At 47.0% G+C, this 27,726-nt stretch overlaps 1 protein-coding gene across 2 annotated transcripts in view; it reads right to left on the reverse strand.

Moving 5' to 3' along the window:
• LOC144154957 (tolloid-like protein 1) overlaps window positions 1–27,726 on the reverse strand; it is a 68,332-nt gene that overhangs the window by 33,340 nt on the left and 7,266 nt on the right. The window contains exons 2-6 of one of the 2 annotated variants that reach the window (XM_077686113.1): window positions 24,186–24,216; window positions 22,064–22,306; window positions 16,094–16,300; window positions 5,990–6,223; window positions 3,160–3,291 (exon numbers count right to left, since the gene is read on the reverse strand). In XM_077686113.1, the coding sequence (XP_077542239.1) occupies window positions 3,160–3,291; window positions 5,990–6,223; window positions 16,094–16,300; window positions 22,064–22,306; window positions 24,186–24,216 (847 nt within the window). The remainder of the gene's footprint in view (window positions 1–3,159; window positions 3,292–5,989; window positions 6,224–16,093; window positions 16,301–22,063; window positions 22,307–24,185; window positions 24,217–27,726) is intronic. The other variant, XM_077686114.1, reaches the window with a different exon arrangement.

Here is a 27,726-nt window from a genome sequence, read left to right on the forward strand (position 1 = left end):
TGTCGCGTAACAATGAGCCCTTGTGAAAAGCTTTGATAGCTTTGTCCGCGTTCACTGCACTGTGCCTTATAAATCGTATCGTAATAAAAACAGGGAAATGCTAAACGCTGTCATTTGGATACTAGCAATACTCAAACCTCTCTCATAACGCAATGTGACACAATACATTTATTGGCAATGCATTGTCAGGCAGAGTAGGCATTACAATTTGACCAGTGACCACATCGCACTGATAAATTGCGTAAGTATTCTACCAGGGCAAGTTGTCAGCGGATGCTTCGATTTACTTGCTGCACTGGCTGCATAACTAAACAGTCCACTGTATAACAGCGTTTTACAGTGTCATCTAGGTACGAATTCTGGCTCAACCATGCACTGTTAAAATACCTGCGGGTTCTCTTCATTGCAACGCAGTTTAGTGAATAATTATTGCGGTCGAAAGGGCGAAATAGGCCAGCGAGGCGTCCCGGTGTGTGTGATTTGATTAGAAAAAAAAAAAAAAACGGACTGCGCTGTAACGGCGTTCTGACATTTCAGTGTAGCACATTTTGGTGTAGGGCGTCTCAGTGCAAATACTTTTTGGTGCACAGACTCTTCGTGCAACGTTGTTTGAAATGATCTCTGTCTTTCAATCATTGCCGATAAAATACAGGCCGCCTACCAGGTCGGTCAAGCAGGGGAGGTGCGGTCATCTAACAGAAGGGCGAGAAAACAACGCAGCATGATGACCTACAGGTCACGTTGCCGGTTACGTCAGCACACTCAAACTTCTGCCACTGGCTGTCGCATATAAATATACACCGACAGTAACACGGGGCAACGTCCCTCGCTTTCACTCGCATAAATCTTCTGACTGTACTTGCAGGACAACGCAAAACATTTGACCGAAATCAAAACTGAAACAAACTTTACCGCCAGTCGTGGTGGGAGAACCTGCTTAAAAACTAAACCTCGTCTTTTGAAAAATAAGCGCTCAGCCGAAGTTTCCGCGTACATGTACCTGCTTTACTCTTTGTTTCAGAAAAAGAAAACGTTTAGGCGATCTCACCAATCCCATTTCATCATTCACGACTTACGATGTCACAAAACTTATTGCGAGAAAGTGTAAGTAACGGCGGCTCCTGTTTTCATGCTTTTGGAATTTCTTGCATTAATAGGCAGTTTTAGCATATCGGTACCGTGTTTGCGTTACCGTTTACCGTGTGAGTGCACAGCGCGAGAGTTACCGCGAACGGTAACTTACCGGCACAGGCTTCACCGTCGCCAGCGGCTTCCGGTAACGCGGTAAACGGTAACTCAAACACCGTAACGATATGCTAAAACTGCCTAATAAGCACGGATTTTACCGCGAGTGGGATATCTGCATTCAACGCCGCACTATATCGATAGAGGCTCAGTTGTTTCTGCTGTTTAGTGTCCTTTTAAACAAATGTTTTTCCACAGCAAAGCAGCGCTAGCTAATCCGGGATTCAGCAGTGAATTATCGTAAAACAGTGTGAATGGTGGACATCATATCTATCGCAGGGAATGGGCAGAATAAATGCAATGGGTGGCATTATTGCTTTATCGCTAGTGTAAAGAATGCTGACTAAAGAAAACGTAATTTAGTGTATTTAAATATGCATCGAATGTCCATGCACCGAAACGTCCATGCGCTGAAATGTCCGTGCATCGAAATGTCGCAGATCCCGCTTTGACGTTCCGCGATTCAAGCGCGTGGAATTTCACATTGCGTCATGCAATGGTGCACATCTGATTTTTTCGTCACATCGTACGTCGGGCTTCGTTCCTCGTCCAATTCCTCACCTCGGACGTGCCGACTGGTCGTTGCGGTAGTAAACTAACGGAAGTTTGCTAAGAACGTATGACGTACCATTTACAAACAAATGGATGTGAAACACTGCTACAATATGAATTAAAGCAAGAAATTAGGCCACGCTTGAAACATAACAAAAAGCAAGAAGCCCGAGTTCAAAAGCTGGTAATGGAGCCATAACCAGCTCAATGTCTTTAAACTAAATCTTTTGTTGCCTCTCCGTTCGAGGCGACTGCCTGCACTCTGTGCTTATAGAGCTCGATGGACCTAAAGTGACAAATAGCTGCGGTAATAACTTTACTAAAAATCTAAAATTTTAGTAAGGCAACAGGTCAAACGCCGGTTTATTCTCCCACTTTACCCATCAGTGAAATGAAGACCACCTCAAGTATGGATGGCACCCATGTTGTTCTGAAAAAGGTGGTGTGCCTATATAGCATGACTCAGTTAATTTTTGCAAGAGCGACGGGGAGCACATTTCATAGCGCTACCGGCCACGTGCTTTTGACAGAGGTTAGGTGTGTATTGACCGAAATTGGCAACACATAATCTTCATGCCCGGTGCGCACTATCCTCCATACTGTTTACCCCAACTAGAAAAATCACGGACTTATAGTGAGCCTACTGCCCTCTTTGTCCGTGTGGGTTTTCGACCTCGTATAAGTGTCGATGCTCTCAAGATGTTTGAGCTTGTTTGGCGCTTTCAAGATGTTCTCCACAAGAATAAAGCGAATATACATGAAAAATAGGCAGTACAATTGAGGCCTCATACATATATGCGTGTAATGGAACCATAATGGAACCACCAAGAGCCCATGCACGCCGGCGACATGCAAAGGATCGCACCGTGTTGGGATACGGTATACCTGTGGAATTGTAGCGTGGCCACATCGGCGGCAGGTGTAACACCAGCAAGTGCACATTACAGGACTCCAGCGTGCTGTTGGGTTAAAATGCAGGTTCGTGCAAGTCAGGGTCGAGGACGTTGAGCGGAAGAGGCCGGGGGCTTGGAAGGTGCTTCTCAGTCCTTGGCTGCGGTGCATGGGGTCTGCTTACATCGGACGCCTTGGGGGAAGCGTGTCGTGCACGTTATGTTCCGTCCCTGCAGCCAGCCTTGACTCGGTTCTGAGGATTTTCTATGAGGGTGCCACGAGCAAAACTTCTCAGAGAATCGTGGTCGGCTCGCAAGGAACGTCCCTGGTTACTTGGGGGAGCAAAAAGCCCCAGCCACAGGGCGGTATCCCACTGAGGTGGACCCGCGACCTCTACAAGAGTTTGGGGACAGACTGCGTCCCTCTGAGAACCCTTGTCCCACCCGCGTAAGGGGAAGAAGCACCACGCACCCAAGTGGACCGGTCCCCGACAGGAGCTTGGTCTCTGGCGTAAGAGTATGTTGAAGCCCTTGCCGGAGCCGTACGAGTCGCTGACGAACTTGAGCAGCAGATTCTCGGAGCCAGGAGCGAACTGCAGCAGCTCTGGGGGCAGCGAAAACGAGCTTGGCCTCCAGACGCACCTCAACTGCTCCTATGCATCTAGCACGACCGTCTGTGAGCGTACATGCACTGGTGGAGACTGAAACACAACTATTCAGCGCATATTTATTGCGCTGGCCTGAGCTCCGGCTGAGCGAATTATCCTGATACATGCAAGGAAATTCACAAGCAGGCTAGAGTAATTAAAACTTGTCTGTCCTTATTCTAGTAACGCCCCATAAATCCCCTGGTGAACACAGAGTCTTGGTGCATGTCACGAAAGTCGACCTAGCAACAAGATGCCAGCTTCACCACTCTCCGGGACGATTGATTGTGGCTAGAGTACCGTCTATCTGGCAATGACGGAGTGCATAAACTGGGGGGGCCTCGCATATTTGCGAGGATTCCCATCTTTTACCATGAATACTTCGTGTTGCACGAGCAATCTTTAAGTTCCTCCCGTACAAGTTGACTCCACCAAAGCACGCCTGAAGTATTGATCCCTTTTAATGGCTAACGAAACGAATTTGACGAATCGCATTACCCAGCACGTGATTGATCCCTAAATATATGTTCCACGTTGCCGCACTGCGAATACGAGAGTGGTGGCTTCTTCGTCCAATTTCTCAGCACACTGATCACATTTTTGATAAGGGAGGGGAATGCAATTTCAAATCCCGCTGGGAGCAATTGACGCGACACTGCAGGCTGCGTGCTGTGCTGGGAGCACCATTGGCCCGCCCTCCAGTATGACAGGTCCCGCCCTCTTGTACAGAAAGCTTGTACGACGGGGGTGGGAAATTACCACATACGCGTTAACAGGATTCAGATATAAGGGCGGCGTTTGAAGAGAGGAAGCCAAACACGAAAATCTCTTCCTAGCCCTGTGTAGTGGGAGGGATACGTGTGCCTGGCTGGAAAGTATACCACCGGTACCCTTAAGAATAAGCGTAGGTGCCACAGTTTTTCCCCCCTAATTGGTAGCTACGAGGTTTGCAACTAGTAAAGGTACGAATCGAGAACTGAGCTTGAGTAAGGATAAGGATTTTACACGCATCCTTGTCCTGTTACTCCTAGCCGTGTGACCATGCGCGCGCAGGTGGGCCTTTGTACTTATTTGGGGTTTATTTTTCACCTCTGTCTTGAAAGCCTTGCACATTTATATAGTGATGCTCATGATGACGATGATAAATAATAATAATAATAATAATAATAATAATAATAATAATAATAATAATAATAATAATAATAATAATAATAATAATAATAATAATAATAATAATTTGAGACAGCCTTGCTGTAATAACGAGATATAAGCACTAACAGTTACAACATGCATGGATATCTCATTATCGGGTCACAGCTTTCTGTTGCCCCCCCCCCCCCCCCTCACGACACGTCCGCAAATCCGCCTGTCTGCTATTACGCATTATTTGCATATACGTTTATGCGTACGGAGAAGGACTCAATTGCCTTTTAAGCGTCACTGACAGAAGATAGCGATATGAGATGGAACATTTGTGAGATGTATGCGTCTGTCTATGTAGAGTTTTCCAAGTGTCGACATTATTCGCAAGTCTTATTATTCGCAGGTGGTATTTTCGAGGCAAGGAACTTCTCAAAGAAGTTCAGCAATCAGCAGCATTATGGTGACTTGCGGGACTGTTAAAGTGTCGTTGGAACATGTCGTTATTACAACAGGGTCTAAAGAAAGATCAAAGTTCAAGGTTGGTTTATTCAGGATATCTTCTTCACGAGAAAAAATGCTAGGACATCGCACTTAATTGTTGCTCTGGTTTTGTGCCGAGGTAGTCTGGCGGCGACGCGTAGTTATTGTGTAGGCAAGAACCCAGCCCCGGTCATTTAGCTATATCCGCAAGAAACTTAATCTGCTTTTTTGCGAGACTGCAGTCATTATTGTCTAAGAAGTTCGTAAGGAGCTCAAAAATTTGTATGTGCGATATAAGGACCTCAAGCTGATCACTTAAGGGGCCTTCCTCTATGCTTTTTTTTTCTTTTTTCACCTTGTCCTGTAAACCTTGCCCTTTGAAGCAGAGCTTTGTTGAAACGACAACTTGTGGGCTTGACACAAATCCCTTGAGCAGTGGTGAGACCGCTAAGTAGGAAAAGATCCTCACGTCTTTTCTGTTATGACGACGTTACAGCGATAGCAGGTTTTCTGCAGCACAGTTTTACGAAAGATGAAATGCGGGTCTTTGACCAAGTCAAAACATAAAAATGACGTTTTGGGAGCGCTACGGCCCCAATGATCATAATTCCGAAACGTCACTTTTTTATTTTTTTACTTTGTTTGTGACCCCCGTTTCATTTTTTTTGTATTATGCTATCTGACCAGACAGCATGACGTCCAACCATCGACTTAAGCCCAATTTTACTCGCTCACTTACGGTGGCTCGGTCAGCTTCAACTCTTCATTGACGAAAAGACGCGATGCATCCACTAGGCGGCCTTCGCCAAGTTAACCAAGACCCTGTGTCACCTCGTCGTCTGCCCCATCGGACCGTTCTGTTTTCCCCGAGCATACCAGAGAAACGTGGCCGGCCCTAAACAGGCATTAGGGTACACAGTCATCTTCAGCTATATACGAGCCCTGTGGCAATATCTGCTCGTCTCAAAGATGCGCGCCTTCCCCTGAAAAGAGCACTGCTTGGGGGTGCGCGCTTGGGATGGCAACTCTCACTGGTTCCCGACACCTGGCCGCAGAACTGTGTCCCGTCCGGGAGGTCGAGATAGTCCCTGAAGCAGTCGCGCTGGTTCAGCTCGAAGTCTTGCACGTCGAGTTCGACCAAGCAGACGGACCGGTCGGCGCGCCAGACCCGGTACAGGCAGTGCTGGTTGGGCGGGTAGCCGTACGGGTAGCCCGGCGATGACAGCACGTGCGAGTAGCCCAGCACGTCCCGGTCGCACGCACCTCCTGCCGAGGTAGCCGCCACTGAACTGCGCTCACTCGCGCTTCACTCGGCGGCCTCCGTGTAATTGAACTGAGGCCACGCCCCACATCGGCCAAGCCGCATACACCAACGCGACCAAAGGGAAACAGAAGGAAGTTCGTAACACTGATGTGCCAAGTCGCATACCTCGCACACTTTCTTAATTAAGGCAAAATGTTTTTGCAAAGATGGGCTCCCACTTAGTTTGAGAGGTATTTTAAATTCTTTAGGTAACATCGGAATATCAGTATACGGATCTTGCTCAAGCGCAGGGATCCACCGTAACGCTGCTGCCGCTTCCTTGCGAATACACAGGATCAGTTTCACCCTGCGTCTCTTTTTTGCTGCTTCATAAAACAGGAGAAACATCTATTTCGATTGCATCCTCCATGTTAAACACGGAAACCACTGAGGCTTTCATCTCAATAAAAGGTTTCCGAAATACATAGTTCTCTTGCTTATCTCTGCCATCTATGCGAGCAAAACATCCTCACACGGCGAGGCATTGTGTGTCGTCGCTTGCTACAAACTGGGGCTGAATGAATGGGGTACCCGTTAAATAAATGTAAAAACAACGCAAAGTGCAATCCCCGCGATATCATATGTTACCTTAGGTGGGTATCGGATGTAGGGCTCCAGAGATTGTGCACACCCATTAACTACACTTGATATCCCTGCGCACTAGTGACCTGGCTACGCAGTTGCTAGCGTCGTGGCTTCATCATTCTTACTCCTTTTAACGGCTCCTTGTTTTCTTCCTCGTTTCCACGAAAACTTCCGAAAGGCGGAGGTATGCTTCGTACTTTTGCTGGCGTTCACAATACCCCGTCGCCTTTTTCATTTCGTCTTCATCGACTCAATTCTTTGGCACCTTGCATATAGCACTTTTTCTGGTATTGGAGCCGAAGGAGCTAAACTTAACACCGAGATTTTCGTAGCGTGTCAGTTACACGTAGAAGCGTTACCTCGTTATTCGCCCGCGAAAATGACGCGGACATGTTGGCGCTCTACGATTGTTCACGCGAAAGAAAAACAAAGCAAACAGTTTTATGAAACGAAGAAAACTAAAATTACTCTTTAAAATGCAAACTTCATTTTTTGGATAGGCATATGCGCATAAAATTATTGACAATTCCTCGATCCTCCTATTGACAATTCCAAGGAAATGATCCTCGATTTCTAAAATTCTCTGCACAATACCCGGATTTCCCGGATGCTAGTCATAGTGAACATGCATGTTCGCAAATCTCAGGGAAAGCTAGTTTTTTAACATTTGTTTAAAGGTTACAACCACATGGTTTGCGGCTTTCAAATTATACAAATATTCTCAACACTACTTGCTGGCTATAAAGGGGCCATGAAAACAAGATACAGGTGTGGTTCATAAAAAGACTGTTTTGTCCCGATAACAACGGTACGAATATTACCGCAAACTTCGAACAAATAATGGAGAGATTGAGGAAGACATACGAACCAGTGGCGACTCCCCAGTCATTTTCCGGTGATTTCTTTACGACGTCACAGAATATGTTTGTGCGATAGGCGGCCGACGGCTTAAGCCACCGCCAAGAAAAATGACTGGGCGATTGTAGTAGGGCCTATAGTTTCGTTTTACTATATCAGCTGAATGCTAACGTGCAGCAACATAATGATAACTACGTTTTCTAGTGCTGGCCCTTACTACACCACTTCTGCCAATAATCGTCACTGCAGCGCTAAATTTGAAAGTTTTTCACTATTTCTTGCAGTTTACAGCGAAGCTTTATAAGGCTAGAATCCTGGCTTTCTCTCCCAGAGGCGACGATTTACTCTTCACCGCCATTTACCTCGTCCTCGCCACCGCTGACACATCTTTCACAAGTTTTATACCCCTCGCCACCACCGATGCCTCGTTTCGCAAGTTGCGCAATCGGTTTGCATTTTTAACTCGCAATCGGACGGACGCGTATCATTCGCTTGGATGAAGGAGAGCGGGACTTGAAGGAGCTTGGTCGCGCGCAGAAGCTGAATGGGCGCGAAAAGAACGTGCAACCACCACCGTTGCCGCCTCAAGTTCCACCTCGTCGAGTATCTGCAAATCCCTCCCGGATGAAGAGCAACTTGTCCGCTTGGAATGCTACAGCTTCGCTGGCTTTCATCTTCACAGACTGGAAGGGCGCTGAATTTTTTTCGGCCAGAAAAGTATTTTGTGGCTGGAATGGAGCTGAGAGAGTTAACTTTCACATCAGGCGACGTTGTATTTTGTCTTCACGGCTCCTTTAAACCACGAGGCTAAGACAGGTGAGTCATACAGGTATACAACGGAGAGTCTCTAAGCAGCGCGCAGGCATAAACTGGAAGTGGAACGGCCTCATGCGACGGGCCGCTTCGAAAGCCGCTTCAAAAGCACGAGCGGGAGGAAAAAAATAGTAGCAGTGGCTTAGCTCAGCTATGCCAGGATATACGTAGCGTGCGCTAAGGTTCAGCTGGTTATTCTTAGCTTTCCTGGTTGTCTAGGATTAGCTTGATTATCATGCTTACTGCTGCCTCAATGACACACACACACGGTATACGCATTATGTGACACGTATATTTGTCAAGCGGCTCTGGCGCAGCGTCACCAATTGCCCCAGAGCTAAGCTGGTTCCACAGGCGCACGCCGGTGTTGCTGCGATGCACGAGCCATCGATTGCACACCCGGCCACCCCTCGCATGATCATCAAGTGGACCGGGCCGCTACGTGCGGAACGGAGGTCGGCGAAGACGCTGGGCGCGTGGAGTGTGTGAGAGACGCCGGGCAGCGAGCAACGTTTTGTGCGCCGTGTGACGTCATTGCTCCTCCCACATGCGCAGCACGGCCCTCCAGGAGCCATGCGAAACTGCTCAACCTCGGCCAGTGTAGCTCACGCTACAAAATCGTCAAGTAGGGGTAGAAGATAGGCACCTTTAATCGCGCGTGACAGGTGTAATCGTAAAAGTAGGGCACACATCGGTGTGAGAATGACACCCGCCACCAAGTAGCTTATGTAGTTTCATTAAAAAAGTGATCTAGGGCCCTTTGAATAGGCTGTAATAGCTAGCTGCGACGCCACGATATCCTTCATTGACAGCGTTTTTTGCGCCGAGAGTACATTGACTTATGTGAGCTCACAACAAAATTCAGTTTCCCACTGTTTTCAGGATGGTGTAAGCACGGGACGGCATGGCAAGTAACGCCGAGGAACAAACATAAAAGATTCTGAAGGTGATCACGTAAAGGTAACGCAACGTGCAGAGGCAGCTGCAGCCACCACAACGTAATGAGAACTACCGGCTTTATAGATTGCGACAGCGGCCGGCCACAATGGGCACCAGCGGTTCGAAAAGGCGGTGTGAAGGACGGCGCGCTTCGTCAGGCGGTGCTGAATTAGAAAGCGACGCGTTAGTGTTCTCACTGATGGCATCTGTAACGCGAAAACGGCCTGCAGGAAAGCCAACTTTCTCCTCCAAAGATGATGAATTATCGTGGGTGAAGTGAAAGAAAAATATCCCGGGCCATCTCCACTGACGTGAAACCTGGGGAGGGGTAAAGCATGCAGTGTGCGCCGGTGTTTCCCACAGCAAAATCGCTGCTAGTGGGCCTGCCCTGCGTCGCCATTGCCCCGCCCTGAGTCGGCGTTGTCTCTTGCGGTCGAGCGCGCGTTCCCGCTTCTTGCGAGCTTGCAGCTCAGCGTCCATCGCAGAAAAGAGCGTTTCTGGAGCCAACGCGCGCCGTTGCCTCTGTCTTGCCACACGGCGCACGCTGATTGGGCACCGAAGAAGCGCCGGTGGGAGGAGCAATCGTGAACTTGCGTTGAACCGGATTTAAAAGAGCACTGACACGAAATTTTTGTATTACGTTTTTTCGCTGCTATGGGTGCCTACCAGCCCACTAATCATAGAATGGCACAGTAGACGGTCGAGCGCAGCGTAAAGACTCATTTATGGCGTCGTTTATTCTTGTAAGTTTCGGTTTCGACAAAATGAACGCCGAGCTGCCGCCATGACACGTCACCATTTTTGTCGCACCGCTGCCGGTCTCGACGCGCGCGCCCGGACTGGCCGACCATCCCCTCGCGCTCGGGCACCATGACGTCAGTCCCAAAACCATGAAGTGCCACGGCCGGACTGGAGGAGCGGCGAGCGCGCATGAAAGTGAGCGCCTGACGCTCCTCCAGTCCGGCCGTGGAAGTGCACACACGGCGTAGCAGCGCGCACCAACCGCAGCCAACGCGTCGGCTACGTCATGGGGCCCCGACGTCGGCAGTTCGGAGCAAGGAGCAGATGATGTCACGCTGGCCCGCTCTGGCCTTTCTCGTGAGGGCAAAGATTAAAATGGATTTCAAATATGTTATACAGTGAAACCTCGATATATCGAACAGCGCGGTGCCCGCGAAATAGTTCAATATAACCAGAATTCGATATATATAATCACGTAAAAAACGCGTCATAAACTGGTACAAATCAATAAATCAACAAATTGTGCAGTAAATACTCACTTGGTGCTTCAAAGTATTTATTCTTTTGGCTTAAAGTACTGCAGCAGGGTAGCCTGGCGTGTTATACACGACTTCCTCAAAGTAGTCCAAACGTTCCACAAGCGACATGGCGGTGCCTTTTATAGCGCTGCAGTCGCAATGCGGTAGGGCCACAACCGCTGAAGCCTTGGTCGAAGTCGGGAGTGGGGCACTATCAGCGCTTGCGGGTACAACCTCGGCAGCGCCTTCGTTTGTGCGCTCAGTAGTAACCTCCGCTAGGATCTCCACACCCGTCAACTCCGCCGTCGTACCGGTGCTGTCGTCACCGCCAACTAAGTCATCAATGCACATGCTTCGTGGCTCAGCCCCAACAAAGCGCTCCAGCTGGCCCAGGTTTCTTCAAGCTCGCATTCTTCTTTTGCACCGTCTAATTCAGCTTCGGTGCAACCGATGCGCAGCAGTCGGGAACGCCCATCGCGCCACCGCTATCCTCGAGGGTACTGCGGGATAGCCCGCCGCCTGTCAACAGAGCGCGAGCGGCCTGGGCAGTCTGGGGTGGCGGAGTTCGATATACCCATTTCATGTCCGTCCCAGTTCGAAATAAAAAAATTAAAAATGCATGTAATTTCCCGCGTGATATAGAAGGTGTTCGATATAGGCAATAATTCGATATACCCGTGTTCGATATATCGAGGTTTGACTGTACTGAACGGTTACTGTTGAAGCTTGCTGGGAGATATCTCCTGACATCTCCTGACAAAAAGGAAGCATTTTACATCGTTATCTCAGCTTTGAAATTTCGTGTCACTGCTCCATTAAAGGGACACTGAAGTGAATTTGTCAAGCTCCCGTTTTTGCTTGCACTGCGTAGACTGGCTCAAATTAGCACACTTTTCATCGTTTATCCGGTTGACAAATCGGTAATTATTTTACAAAGCGCGAAAGAAGAAAAACTACCATGCGCGGTTTGCGGCGGCCGCACCAACTAAAGCTGTGACGTTAGGAGGAGCCGCACCGTGATTGGACGATGCCCAAGGTGAGCAACCAAACAAGTTTCGGTTTCGGTTCTGTAAAACACAACCGGTGGCGTTGTTGGATGGGCATTCTCAATAACTCAGTAATCATCGTACCGCGCTTCTGCCATGTTGTCACCTGTAAAAATGCATAAAGATAAGCCTCCCAGGACGGCTTGGAACCGTAGCATTCACTAGCCGAGGCCTACGCAGTGCATGGACGCCCTCCGCGTACCCGCAGACGCCCAAATGTCATGCGCTTTTCCCCCATATTTGGAGCTTGCCTCACTCATGCCTGTACCGTAAAAAGCGTGTTCGCACCAGGCCAAGGGTCTGTTCATTCTGGCCTGTGCCCACTGCCCGCAAGCAGTCGGTGCTTATGGCAACAGCACGCCAACGAGAACTCGCTAGCGCGCCAGTGCCAGCCTGCGCGCGTTCTGTGAACTAGTTCGTGGAGCCATGAACGTTGCGGCCGAAAAAAAGGTGAACTCAATGTAGAAAACATCGGCAGAAAACGAAAAAGTTAACTTACAAAAAAAAAAAAAAAAGCACGTACCCGCGGGGATTCGAACTCGTGCCTTGCGAAATACTCGCATACCTAGCGCCCCAGACAACTAGGCCACGAAGGCGGGCTCTGCTGCTTCTGGTAATATAGAGTATATATTGTATAACCAGTTTACACTTTTATTTAATTTTGGCATTTCAAGTAGCTTAGGTGACTATTTGTTGTATTGCGCCCGTGCAGTAAGCGTCGCTTGAGTTTCCACAATAGCTCACGTCTAGCAATTGCATTTCGTAGACGGAAAAGCGTTCGCAGATGCGTAGTCGTGCTGCTGACCGCTGTGCTTGTTCGCCCAGCGCAAAAAAGTGCTTCCCGCACCCTAGTTTTACGCTGTACGGTAAAAATATCAGTTGATTTTATTTCCTTAGTAGCTATATTGACTTCGCTGACTCTTCTCCCGCCTTCAAGAGGCCTTATATTTTCCTACTGGCGTACCAGTCACCGAAGCGTCGCATGTGCGCTTGTGCAGCGCTTGTGTGAAGCGACCTTGACGTGGAGCTAGATACAGTGTACAGACTAACCAAGTAAAGAAAGGCAGATTCTTCCATTCACAAACGTGTCCTGGCTTCGTTTCAACTGAGCGAACGAATTGCGACGACCCGTCGGCGGCCGGCGGACGAAACGCTGGGCCGACTGACTCTGTCTGAAGGCCGGGGAGCCGTGCAGTAACGCAGCCAATTGCCAGCTCATCCCCTCCTGACGTCACACGAAAACGCCGCAGAAAATGGGCGAGCGTAAAGAGAGGAGGACAGCATTTTCGAATTAATTTTTCTACTAAATAAAATCGCGTAAACGTGCCCAGGGTGGTCGAAACATGGCCTGGGGACTCCGGACTACAATTTGCGCAAGTAATCCCGCAATGTTTACATATCACTTCAGTGTCCCTTTAAGCAATTAAATGAGAGGCAGACTGGCCGTAAGTTGTCTTCGTGTCACACGCCGCATCATGCTAAGAAGTAAGCTTTAAAGGAGAAAACCTGGCATTTGAAACAAATTTCGAGGCGGAATTTAACAAATTTCTGTATTCATGCAACTAAATCCTGATTATTCCTGTATTTTTAATTAGTTGAAATCACGTTAGTTTATTTTGAACATGTTTAATCTATTATACACTTATTTTTTGACCATCTATTGACAACTAGATTTACCCTGACGACAGGAGATGACGGCGACAGCAGACACCGATAGCCCGAGCCCCTAAGGTGGTACGCCTCCTAAAAACACTTCAGAGACTGGAATCAAACCTGGGTTCCTTGCCTTATAAAGCGGGCGTCTATCCGATTTCCCCATTTTGACACTGACGAAACTCAATCCAAACTCAGACGACAACCAAAGAATCCGTCACGAGAAAGCTTCGCGTTCAACCAGCGTCTTCGTTAGACGTAGGGGTGCATGATTTATTCCTCAACCTCGCCTTCTCTCGGAAGTGCGACCTGGACTGCTCGCACAAAATGTATCGGTCGTACCAATCAATTACGATTGCAACGATCAGTACCTATAACACCGGCCAGCACCGAGACCATCTGTCCTTGATACTGAGCCTGTTATCTGCCTAACTAAGTTGATTTAATTACCGGATTTTGCGACGCAGACTTTTCAATTCTCCCTTTCTTTGTCTAACCGAGCATCACGGCTGCGCGCAATATGGTGAGCCGCTCTCGTAAAGCCATATCAGGGAATGACGTTGAAGCGATTATAGCTTACACTGAACGATGCCTTAGGCCGGGTTCAGACTTGCCGCAACTGTCGTAATAACGTTAAAGAATGACGGCATTCCACGTCTCATCCAACCGAACTTCTTGACATGCCGTTTTTTTTACGCCCATAGATCACGATATGACGTTTGCGTCGATAATCTGAACATAGCCTTACCTTTGCATGATTGACCTTCGAATTTTCACAGCTGCAGCTGTCAATAGCGCATCTCGCGAGGTCGTGTCAGGTTCCGCTTGTTTCGCAGCAGTGCGGAAGCAGCCGTTGCTATGGTAACGAAGAGCGCACGCATGCAGTTGCCGTTGCTATGGCGACAAAGAGAGCACGCAGGTGCAAGAAGTTGTGGCGGCACCAATCACCATACGGGTAAAAGACAAAGGGCTAAATAATGTTGAACAACGGAATCGCCGTACAATCAGTTCCAATGGCTCCTTGTAAGGAGTACACTGCCGAGGAGAGGCGTGCTCCTGACAGGGCGCGCAAAAAAAAAAAAAACAGTATTGGAGGGAATGCATGAAGAAATGAGAAGACTTCGCAGCCAAGATTCCGAAGTTTTACACCGTGAATTGGAAGAGCCATGGCGTAGCAAAGTTGTTACAACCTTTTCACATAATCGCATCAGAACGGCCCTTCTTCGCATTATTGGTTTGTATAATCGTCTACAATTATTTATTCTCGCATCCTTTAATGAGCGCGCGCTCGTCCGTGTGTATTCTTTCCGTCCCGTGTGTTTCTGCTGCGCTACATTTGATCACTATGAATTACCAACTAGCCCAGTCTACAGCTTTGTTTAATGAACGCAGCATAAATGTAAGCGCCACCCCGCGCTCACACCCAGTGATGAAAAGAAAAAGCGATGCTACACCGATACGCACGTGGCGAGCTAGACACTACGGTTTGCCGGTGCCACGAGGACGCGCGTTCGATTCCCGGCCGCGGCGGCCGCTTTTCTGATGGAGGGGAAAAGCAAAAATGGCCGTGTGTTCGAGATTTCGGCGCACGTTAAAGATGCTCAGGTGGTCAAAATTAATCCGGAGCCCTCCACTACGGCGCGGCTCATCACCTGCGTTGCATCGGCGCGTTAAACCCTAAAATAAATAAATAAATAAATAAATAAATAAATAAATAAATAAATAAATAAATAAATAAATAAATAAATAAATAAATCAATAAATAAATAAATAAATAAATAAATAAATAAATAAATAAATAAAACGAGTTCGCCGATGCGCGTGCTTCTACCACGTGACACGAAGGGGAAACCGAGCGGTGTCATCGCTATGCTAAGGCTGAGTTTTCGGGGCGAACATGCTTATTTCGCCCGGGTCTCCCATTAACAGATCACGCGATGAAAAGCTTTAAGTTGTATTTCGAGAACGTTGGTGGTCACGGCCAGCGCTAATTTTATTATAAGCTACTGTCAAGTACTGGAGAGATAAGCTCAACATGATATAAAAAAAGGTCAAATTGAATTTTACCGTGCCGGCTGAGGCGTGTCGTAGGGGAGAGCTACGAGTTAGTTTAAGCAGCTGAGGTCCTTCAACGTGCGCCCATACATGGCAAACTTGTATTTCGCTTCCGCCGTACGCATGGCATTCAACGGGCAAGTTTATGCGTAGCAGCGCAATGTCTTGTCCATTACTCCAGCACGCTGGGGCTAATACGAAAAAAAAAAACGCAGTCCTTATTGCGCCGGCAAGGGATGCTGTTTAGAAAATTCCGAGAAACGAAACTACCACAGCACAGCACACCACAACACATTGTTCATGGTTGGTGCTGTAACGTGGCATGAACGAACGCCAGGCCGTCAAGCTGTACTCCAATCGCTGGAGTTATATTCGTGACGCCACAGAGTCTTCCTCGTGTGAATACCGTTTTAGTTTTGCTCGCACATCACTAATCGGGCCGTTTGTTGGTAAACCGAGGCCGGTTTGTATGAGATGAGGTGCGCGACACGTCGATTACCACTCGCGAGCACACAAATAAAACACAGGGTTTGAGCCTATATACACTTTTGGCCTGTAAGATGTTCACTGCAGTGCTCCTGCAGACGTATAGCTGCGACTGCAGCGGGCTTGCGACGGGACGTACCGCCTGCGAACTGCGGCTGCGGCCTTCCCACCGGGAGGAAGTCGTCGGTCTGCGAGTCGGTGGGGAAGAGAGGGCTGTCCGGCAGGTCGTCCGAGCACGAGTCGCGGACCTGCTCCACCCGGATCATGAAGCCCCGGGCTGTCTTGGCCTCGTTGCTCGAGAAGATGAACGTGAAGCTGCTGTGGCGCCGTGAGATGCTCACCGTCTCTGTACGCCACGAGAGAAAATGAACTCAGTGCGAAGCGCAACAGGGCGCCCCGATCACGCAGTCCATATAACTGGGAGTAAGGCGGCGCACGAACGTGCCACCAGCTGCACTAGCTGATGCGGCGACTTTTCATGTGCCAAGCATGTAATGGCAATCCCGGGCACGTTTTTTGGGGACAGTTTCAGCTCCCGGGGATACCGTATGCATTTGCAAAAAGCGTTTCTGCAGTAAAACGTAAAGGTACACGAAGTGTATAGTAGAGGCAAGACCTTTCCCAACTACTGGCACTGGAGGCACGGCTCGTACTTACCCACATTGTTTGGCACAAAGGAAAGCTTTCTCATTTGTGCAAGATATAACTGCATAACCTAGAATACCATTGGGTGTTTAAAATAAAAAAATGAACATTGGATTGGTTTTTACAGAAACAAAATGAAGGAAAGAACGGCTAGAAAATGGCGTGGAAACCAGGCGAGATAAAAATACAAAAAAAAAAAAAGCGGCCGGATGGTTTAAACTTCCAGATACCGTCAATTTCGCCCGGTCGACGTTTAATTGAGAAATGGAGAGAGAGAGAGAGAGAGAGAGAGAGAGAGAGAGAGAGAGAGAGAGGATGAGTGGGTGGTGGTGAAAGGGAGGGAGGGACGGAGGGAGATGGGGTAAACCACGGTCGTTCACACTAAACTTTTTACACCCTTTTTGGCCGAAAAGGGTGTAAAAATCTTGTCCCACGGCTAACACCCTTAAAAGGTCTTTTGGCAAAAAAAGGGTGTACGGATGAAAAAAGGGTGTTGAGCTCAACACCCTTTTTTTAAGGTGATCAGTGGCAATGTCAATCGGCGGAGCGCGCAGCATTTAACACAAACAATCAATGGGCACAAGTTACACTTGGAACACAAATGAATTGAGCAAGAAAACCAACGGGATGCAAGCGGTACAGGGAGGGCATACTTAGTAATACATGTGCTGTTCTTGCTTTTATATCCAGCAGAGGAAACCCCCCGATAAAGTCGGTGGGCTTGTCGCAAAAAACAGATATTTTAGCGCTAATTTTGAAAGTATGAATTTAATATGAGAATATACAAATCAACACACGGATTTGCAAAAACTTTTTTTTAATTACGAGGTAGTTTTTGTGTTTCATAACTTATAGAATTATATTAAATACCAAACAAATCTTTCCCGCCACTTCAACACCCTTCAAAAAGGGTGTTCATTATTTCAACACCCTTTTTTCCAGAAGGGTGTAAAGCTACAAATTAGGGTGTTCGAAACTAAGAAAAAGAGCGTGAAGAAAAAAGGGTGTAGAAAAAGGGTGTAAGAAAAGACCGCCAACTAAGAAATAGGGTGAAGAGACCTCCAACTTTGGTGGCATTTTGTATCTGTTTATACGGGTGGACTGAACATTTTCTACAAGAGGGGGGTGTTTTGTAACTCACGATGTTTAAAGCAATATGAATTGGCATAATTTATTACCAATGAAGCTTTCGGCGGCGTTATCAAAAAGAAAATACAAAGAAAAAGAACTGCGGCACCTGTAAAGGGTGCACCACCGCAGATAGGGTATTATAACAGTGAAGTCGGCTTTCGAGTTTGTTAGAGTGTGAGCACAGGGGGCGTATGCGTATGCGCACCTCTTACTATACCATTTCAAAGTTACAAGGCTTTTTTGGATGCTAAAAGGCAGACAAATTGGCGCAGCTTGCAATAGTGGTGAAAGGCTGGACAAACAGCATAGCTGGGGTCCAACCTAGCTTGTTTCCCCCTTGGATCCCCTGGCATTGGTGGGGGGGACACTGAACAGCCTTGTAAAATCCGCTTAAACTTGGCCTCACCGGTCAGCGGTCATCCTACAGCTTAGCAACAACATTGCAAAGCTTAGCAAACATAACAAAACTTAGCAACACCGGAAGAACCTAGGTCGACCCCCAGCTCCGCTGTTCTTTTTTGAAACTGAACACCTATTTCACACCGTTTCAACAACCTACAGAAAGCCAAGCGTGTTGCAGTTGGTAAACACCCTTTTCGCCACACGACTGTAGTATTTTTAATTTTGAAGGTTCAAATTTGTGTTCCACGTACCAAAGCTAAACTTGGGGCATGAGGTGCACCGCATATGGAAACGAGCGATCGTTCTATACGAGCAATTATTTTTTTTTTGCGCTTGAAAATTTCTTGCGAGTAGACTGGAGTATATGAGGGGATGTATTCTTTATTACAGTGCTATTATGCATCCAAACATGGTCTTATTCAATGCACAGCTGAACACATTTTCCACACCCTTTCAACACCCTAAGAAAAACCAAGGGTGTTGAAGTTGATCAACACCCTTTTTTCACGCAAGAAGGGTGTAGAACGAGGAAAAAGATGTTGAGATTCAAGAAAAATGGTGTAAAGGCCTCCCAACACCCTTTTTCCACTTATGCTACCCCCTTTATGGCTAAAAGGGCGTAAAAAAGTTTAGTGTGAATTCTTCCCCGTTTAGCTGTATTCTACTGGCTCGGGAGTCATTGTTTTCGCCGAAAGATGCCCCGTCGTAAGTTGGAGCCGGGCAAAATAAAACACTCAGTAATCATACCTCGCAGAATTGTTTTATCAAACGAGAATAACGGTTACTGGCGGTGTTTACACGCTTGATTAATTATATGCTTTGCACCTCCTGAACAGCCTTCGGAGGGATCTTTTCCAGTTTTACCTGGTCTCCAAGCTTTAGGAGTGTCTCAGAACGCTTTCACTGGCTGTGTTCCTTTTTTATTGATTTGCGTAGTGAAGTTACGGAATAGTTAAAAGAATAAACTATCTTTTTGTTTGATACCAGTTACCACTGCAATAAAAACACTTCAAGAACTTTACAAAGCCGTAACATGAAGATGTAAGTGAGTTGTGGGAATAACCCCGTCTACAAATACAAAAAAAAAAAACGCCAATTTAGATAAGTATCGAAGAGTGACTGCCTAAACTTCCGCTGCTTACGGTTACCAAATGAGTGCATGATGCATTAAAATGACCTTGCAAAGCGCTCGAATTTCAGTGCAGAAGTATGCCATTTTTTGGATAATTTGCTTAAAGGGGCCATGCAGACAAAACACAAGTTTGGTTCATTCGAGAAATTGACTCGTTAGAATCATACTGATACCACTTTTAACGCACACTTAGCTCAAATAAGCTATTTGATTAGGAAAAAAGGGAACGGCCGTGCGACCCACTAGCTTACTTCCCGCAACAGAACCTATGCTGTCATATATTCCCAGCTGTGCGATTGGCTGAGGCCGGCAAAAGCAAACGCAAATTAGGCAGGGCTTATAAGATTGCTGAAGGAGCTATTTGCACTCAAATGTAATGCACGTTCCTTTTACAGCAGTAGGAATGGTGGTGTAAACAATGAAAGTTACGAAAATGCATGTAAACATTGAAGCACCGATTCGCACTGTTGTTGGTACTGGACGCACTATGCTTGTTTCATGCACATCAGGCCGCCGCTCTGGAGTTGGCTTACACGGCACTGACAGATTGGCGTAAGCGACGTTGTCTTACGAGTAGTATTAACTTTATGGTCTTACGTGACCCTGTATGTCGAGCATACCCCATGTTTAACCAAACGATCACTTTCTACCGTAACAAAAACAAGCCAGGTGCAAATATGGTCAAAAACAAAGCAACGACGGACAACGGTCCGCGGGTGAGTATAGTAGCGCCATCTGGGGCGACTGACGGTTAGCTAGGCTGCAGAGCCGAATGACGTAGTGGGAATTCGTTTGAATACGCGCACTTATGACTTCTTTGCTGACGTCCCGAAAACACACGATTTGGCGGGAGAATCAAAATTTTAACTGAGATTGATTAATTTCTCAGTGAATACGGCATCATTTGCAGCCTGACAAGCGCTGGGGGCACTATAAAACACGAAATCTTTCGAATAAGACAAGCTTTTTTGTCTGCATGGCCCCTTTAAGGTAATTTAATGGACAGAACAGTGAAGACCGGTGTGTTCCAAATGTTATTAATAAAAGCGCAAGACTCTGGAACGTACAGGGCCACCGCAATAATTGTGTTTTTCTTCATAGCTTGCCATGAGGAAGATGATAGACGAAGAAAGGTTCGAATGATGCTGTGCTGCTGAATCTTTCTTCGTCGGTCGTTTATTTTGAACGCAGTTTGCCGAGTAATATTTTATTTAATCAAACACGTTATATGTGGGTAGGTCGACAAAGGTTCGTGCAAGCGTGCCCATAGTGATGCACGGCGCTAAATGAGACTAGAGCACGGTCAACAAATAACTTCCACGAGATGTGGCAGGTGCATTAATCGACTTTTTGTATTAAGGGCAGAGTTACTGGCATATGTCGGCTGGAAAATGGCCTTAGGAGCTGAAACGACTGAGCACTGAATTGACTGAGTCGTCGGTGATCCTCATCAACACGAGCAAAAACGAAATGTAACTATCCTGAGTTGTGTCCGTTTTGAAGATGCCCATTTCGCGTCCACTTTAGCCATGACGTGGTTGCACTTGCGAGGCCTCTGTTCGGGTCGTCTGCTTTCACTCAATCAGGGCTCGCTCGAAATGGACACATTGAAGCGGACATGAAATGCACAGAACTGAGAATTCCGCCCCCCGGAAAGTCATCGAGGTTGAGAAACGCGGGGTAGCTATAGATGGCGGTACTTGGCTCTCGCTGTACTTTTCACAAACGGCATTAACGGCATTTTCCTAGATTTTTAAAACCATTGTTTTTGCACTGTCTTTGCAGCGTCTTAGTGATAGTTGCGGTGTGACTACTTTATCTGTGTTATATACCATGGGGTCACGCGATGAGCACGGCCATGTCGGCTCCGAATGCACGGACATGTAGGCTACGTTATTATTTATCTTAGCGGACAAAGTTGGCCTTACATTTCACTGTAACGTTGGCTTAGTTGCAAGGCGCTTATGATGGATGACGTCACTTTAGGTCATGACGTCGCTTTTCGGTGCTATGTTGTCTGCTGGAAAATGCTTGCCTCAGCACTTCTGCCGATAACGGACACTTCTTGGGTCAATGACCTTGCAGCGTACTTAAGGTGGCCTGTTTGACCGAATTTGCCATCGTTCACATGACAAACAAGGCCATGGCATTTACAGATACACGGTGAACAACCATTTTTTTGTTTCAGCTTCAAAAACTAACTGAGACATATAGCCGATCTCGCGACTGCACGTGAGGTTTCGTGGGCTTGCTTTGCTGGAATTCTATTCTGTCTCCGACGGACTGACCAAGGACTTCGCTAAATAATCGTAAGACAACCTCTCTGCGAGACGAGCAAAACGTACAGGTACTTTTTGGTGCATTGCAATGAAACGTTGGACGGAGGAAGCCCAACGCTGCAGATAAAGGGAGGCTAGCAAAGGAAGCCCAACGCTAAGATAAAGGGAGGCTGGCAAAGCTGTCTTCACTGCATAAAGGGTAGTATTGGAAGGAAGCTCACCTAAAGCTCTAGGGTAAAGGATGATCAATTGTGTTATAGATGATTGTGCCTCTGAAATTCCCGCGTTATTTTTCGTATTAAGTAAATAAATGGTAGGGAATGCGAAAAGCCGAATTTCTTAGAAAACAGAAACGAAGCTTGCATTCAGTTCAGTTTTAAGTCCTGCCAAAATTCCACGCTTCGAGTTCCCCGTTCGCGCCAGCTTAGTTACTGAATCGTTTTCTGTAGGAGGCGTTTCAAGCGATAGGGCTACACTATAATATGTACCTGCAGCAAAAAGCGCATGCGCGAAAACTCACTGGAGGTGTCAGGCGGCAGGGCCCCGCACAGCTTCTGTCCGTCGGGGAGCAGCAGGTAGTCGTTGAAGCAGTCAGTGCTGTCCTCCAGATCAAAGTCGTCCAGCGTCAGCCGTAGCGTGCACACGTCGCTGGCCAACTTGCGTACAGTGAAGGTGCACGTGCCGAAGTTGGCGTAGTCGCTGGGGTAGTTCGGACTCAGGATCCAGCCCTCGGCGCCGTCCAGCGTTGCGTCGCACGAACCCGCTGCGTGGCATCTCTCTCACTCGCGGCGTGCATGGTGTGAGGCTCACTGAGCTTGTCCAGCCTTCAATGCGTATTGGGTACGGTACCCTTTGACGAGTCATTACTAATATGAGCGTGTCTATAGCGGCACCTGGTGAGTCCAGGAGTGTCAGAGTAACGGGAGAGGGGAGGAGGGAGATTTCTGTTTTCCAGGCCATCTATGGCCTCCTCCCCAATTGCGCGTCCTCCCCTCCTTTGATAAAATATTTTGAACATCTTTCTCCGAATTTCTCATCCCCATTTCTACGCCACGAAAGCTTCCGGACATTAACTTGTTTGCTCGGCGCTCCTTATTGCGGTGCTTACTTGATCTGCTCCAATTGAAGTCATTCTACAAAGACACGACGCTGCGCTCGTGGATATGTTATCCCATTAAGCGGCAATTTTGGTGGCCGCAAAATGGAGGTTTAATGGGAACGATGTAAGAACCACGTGCAAAAGTCGCTAATGCTAGCTACCATGAAGAAATGAACGCATAGCGTGTTGTAAGATCCCGTGCCACTGCTCCTCGAGTGCACTTCAAAATATTTCCGCAGACCTGTTTCACCAGAAGATTTCTAAATGACCAAGCACCGCGGCCAAGGGATCAAATTAGTTGAATAACGTTGCCCAGCCGATTCTGCAGATTACTTGGCGCAAAATTCCGTGCTTTCATTGTGTAATGCCACGGTGTAGGCCACATTCGTTGAGTAAAATCGTATGCTGGACCTCGTGATTCTGCTACCTCACCCCTCATCCCGCTAAGCTGCAGTGAAGCAGACCCAAGGGCGTGTTGAAGGGCGTTTGCATCTTGGAAGCGCGCTCTTTTACGTGCTCAGTGACGTTGAACTGCACCTCGACAGTCGATCCAGTTCATAAGCACAATGTGTAAACTTTTCCCTCCGTGAATGTTTCATTTTCTTCGGAGACACGCAAACGGCACCATTTACACTAAGGACAAATAACTATTAAGATTCATGCTGCATGGAAATCGAAAGATTATAACAATTTTAATAGTCAGTCCAATACTGATAGCTGAATGTGGCGCTTTGCTTAATTACATAACGCGCATGCGCTGATTATGCGTCATGTGACTAATTGTAAGTTACATCGATAAACTGACATCAGACAGTTAGTTACATTTGCCGTCTGGCAGTTACATTTATAAACTTGAAATGAAACTGGAAGTAACACTGTCCTATGATTTTAGTAGCTGCGCTAGCGTGTGGCACATCGAGTCGTTCTTTTCTTCTTCTTACTAATGACGCCGTTTTCGTTGGAACTGGGGAACATTTTACCGTAAAGGCGGGAATTTCTGTCCCACTTTCAAGCGGGTTGAGATAAGTACACCCCACTGCATGAAGAAAGTTTAAAATTTAGAGTTGTGTGCGCCACTGTTCTTTACACGCACGTAGGGCGTAATTTGTGCTTACTGGAAGATAATTACGGCAACCTCTTTTTCATATAGAGTAAGGTCGAATGGTGTGGAGGGCCATCGTCACAGCCTCACTCAGTTTTTGTCTCGTTTGCATTTTCTCCCTGTAATCTGTGCTGTAGGCAGCGCTTGTTTTGTTTATTTACTTTCAAAGCTTTCCGTTGCGCTTACGCAAGAATATGACTGCCGTAAGCAAATGCTGAATTGTAAAATTTGTGTAATAACAAGGCCCGCGTAATACTGACTCGTAATGCGTTGGCTTGCAAACGAATGCTGCGATTGCCTCGGGTGCCTTCTTTTCATACCTGTTTGCAGTTCCGTTTCGGCCACGCCAGAAACGCGCGTTCCTCCGACCATTCATACGCGGATGCCTAGTCCACGCGAGAGCAGTCCCATGAAAAGAGGAGTCAGAGGATTGCCGCTCACCTGTCTTGTACCTGTCAAGGTCTCCGGCGGCCTGCAAGAGCGTGCAAGAAAGAATGACCCATGACTGGACAGCAGACGACGTCTCGATGCCCACGGCTGCACCCCAAGTAGCGCCCTCCGCGCCTCGCTTTTCCTCCACGCTTGGAGAAAAAGCTGGCGAAGAAAGTGCCGCCAACAGAACGCGCGGCTTTGCGAAATCAAACCGAACACGCACACGGTGGGTCTCAGTGGCCCAAGGTCGGCCTGCGCCGACGTGTGGAACGGCGCGCGGCCAGCGCGGACGCCGCCGATCGTGCACCGCGGCTCAGCGGCTCAGTTTTCGCGCATAGCCCGGCCCTTCCAGCACTGCTGGAACGTTTTTCCGACAGGAGCGTTTTTCCTGGCCTCCGAGCGTCCGTGCTGATTATTTTACCCGCGCTCAACCACTCGCGGCCACTAAGTGCGATGTTCTATGCCAGGCACGTTTGCTCGACACACGATAAGCGCTTACTTCGAGACAAAGCGAAAGCAAAATGTTGTGGCTGCGAATGCTGCGAACAGGGTCGGCTATACTTCTACAGAGGGAAAAGGTACGTCCTTGAAAGGTCTAGTAAAAAAGAACGAATGAAAGATCGCCGAAAATGTGTTCAGTCGGCTAGCGGAGCTCATTTTTATCTATACTAAGTTGTCTCACTTATGACCAAACACGCCCTCAAGGAATCATAATTAAGGGAAAGTGTGTTTTGTCACGGCGTTGTCAAGCCCATGCATACATGGGGCCCAAAAGCTGAATTCAATCGAACGGAAGTATCAGGGCTTAATGGCCTTACTCAGGTCAATTTCGAAAGGAACGTCCGATGCGTCTCACTGCGGAAATGCAGTAACATCTATAATTAGTAAAGCTCCGAACCCTACTGAAGCCGTTAAACAATCAAATGAACGCCCTCTCGATGTTTCAGAACAGCACAAGCTGAGGAACTCAGGACGCGAGGTGAAGTTTCAAAGTAATACTTAAAAGAACTAGCGTACCTTGGTCTAACGAATAAGGTCTGTGTGCAGGGGGGGGGGGGGGGGGGGGATCCGGGCGTGTTGACGGCGGCATGAAGAGGAGCCTGGCACATTGTTGGTGTTTCCGTTGAAGTGGCTTATGAAAAGGTTGGTTGGTTAGAGCCGTAACATCAATGGCGCGTACCCACTCTGGGAGATTGGCCAAGTCTGATTGTGGTCTCATTGTTGAAGAAGCTTACGAATTAAAAATGAAGGGAACTTAGAAGTGAGATAATAGTGGGGAAACTGACGGTAACAATTTGAGAACCTAAAAAACAAAAACAAAAACTCAATATTGATGTAACGAACACTTATTGTGACGTTCAGAAAAATAAAGGGAATTTTGCTTGATGCGATTGACTAACAAGGTAAGTTGCCTTATTCAGCAATAAAAGAGCGAAGAGCGCTACAAATATCCCCGTTGAACCAAGCAAGCCCCAATGCCCCAAATGACAACAAATTAGCCACCGAGAAGGGCCACATTCATTTTTAACCTTTTGTTGTCTCGTTCCGCAGAACAGTGGCACGTACCGTTTAGAGGGATTGTACAAAAATGCGGGCTTTCCCCTTTATGTTCCTCAGGGCCCCTTTGTTCAAACTTGCTTAGCATATCCTCCGCAGAGCTCGGATTATGTAAAAAAAGGTGAAACAAATAACTATGGCAAAAAAAAATAAATACTAAAATCAAAATACTAAGGAAACGAAATAAATAAATAATGAAAACGAAACTACTTACTAATTAAATAGAGCTATTATTTAAAAATTACTTACGCAACATTAGTAACTGGAACAACAAAAATTAACCACCTCCCTTAAAACTCATCGACAATAAAACCTCTGGTTTCCTTTGTTCAAGGTATGACATGCCGCGGGTATAACGTCAATTTCGGTTAATAGATACATTCCATCTTAACCCTCCACCGAACCATTTTTCGTTCGATGACGCTGGGAAGCTGAATTTGCGTTCACTTCTGGCTTACGTTAGGATCTGGCCTGGCGAGCCTCCTGTCACTCCGAAATCGAACCCTTCTCCGACGCACACTTCCCTGCCCCCTTCTGGGCGATCACGGCGGCCGGTCGAGAAGGTCGTTTAAGTACGAACGTCTTCATAAAAGATAGCATCTTAATATTGTTTCTCTGACTACCATTCAACGTTTCGAAATAAACCCGTACGTGAGCAGAAATAATTTTTCACCTTGTTTATTACACCAACATCAAACTCGTATGCTTAGCTTCATTTTTGACATTGGCTGTGTCATTCTCAGGAGCCCGCAAGAAACATTTTATAAAGGTGATAAAGCTTTATATCTCTGTATTAACATAGGTGGGGAACTTCGCAGAAATTGCTACGGGTTTTGAGTAATTAGTTGTCAAAACTTGCTGCACATCGAAGTCCCTCCGATGGCTTCCGACTCTGTGGAACCTGATAGGACCATATCATGAACTGCACATTGAAAACAAAACCGCGCTTTATATTCACTCCTGATTGGGAGAGAAAACTGAAGACAGCGAAGAACTTTCGAACAGTTTATCAGGAAAGTAGTGAGATGTCCCGAAATGGTGGACCGTGTAATATATTTTGCAGTTGCCTATCACAAGAACTTTCATAGAATCGAACCATTTTCTGAAGAAATTATCTTCCTTGGGTCACTGGAGAACACAGTACAGCCTTGATGATTTTCTCTCTCCGTGACTCTTTCATGGTACTTTCTTTCTTTGTATATTGGTATAAACACTTCATTTCTAAAAGCGTCTGGACTTGAGCGCGTTATAAATTACTAATATGTAAGAGGGAAAGCCTACGAAACATTAATGATACATCAGATGTCTGTAGAATTTTTCTAGCTAGACAATGGCGACAATAATTAGTACCAGGACCAGCTGGCACGACACAAATTCGAACAAATCGACATTTTCACGTATATAAAGATATGAAGCAGAGGATCAATAAGAATTACGGAACCTAGAATTAACCTAGAATTTAATTCAACCCATTTCCAGCGCCGTGGTTACAAGTTTCTAACAGGAAGGGACGGAAAATGGGCGTCAAATAAATTGTCTCTGTGCGCTCGGTTACGTAGCAAACGAAGATTACTTTAATCGCTAAGAGAAAAATTCGTACCTAATTTGCCATAGCTCCTACGATGAGATGTTTCAAAAGCCGAGGTGGCAAATTCACGGAATTGTCGTACGGGCATTTCCACTTCTGTGCGCCAGACCAAACCGATTCTCGTGTACTCAACGCACGACAAATGCGGTTTACAACGATTCTTACCGCCTCCCATTGACTGGGGCGGTGTCGAGGCGATTGTTTTGGTTTGCATTTAACTGCTTGTCTCATCTCTTGCGCCACAATGCCAATGTTCATTTCTTAAAACCCCCAACCAAGCTGAAACCTGCCAAGGTGGCCGGCATACCCTTTTCGCTCTCAAAAATAAGTCGAATGAAACAATAAAGTTTGCTTGGGGTTTGAAATAGCGCTACAAAGCAGGCAGAACTTGTTAAATAAAGCTTT

Source organism: Haemaphysalis longicornis, unplaced genomic scaffold (genome assembly GCF_048455015.1).
Source record: "Haemaphysalis longicornis isolate Haplotype H1 unplaced genomic scaffold, Haemaphysalis longicornis Haplotype H1 scaffold_1, whole genome shotgun sequence".
In the NCBI taxonomy this organism is placed as follows: domain Eukaryota; kingdom Metazoa; phylum Arthropoda; class Arachnida; order Ixodida; family Ixodidae; genus Haemaphysalis; species Haemaphysalis longicornis.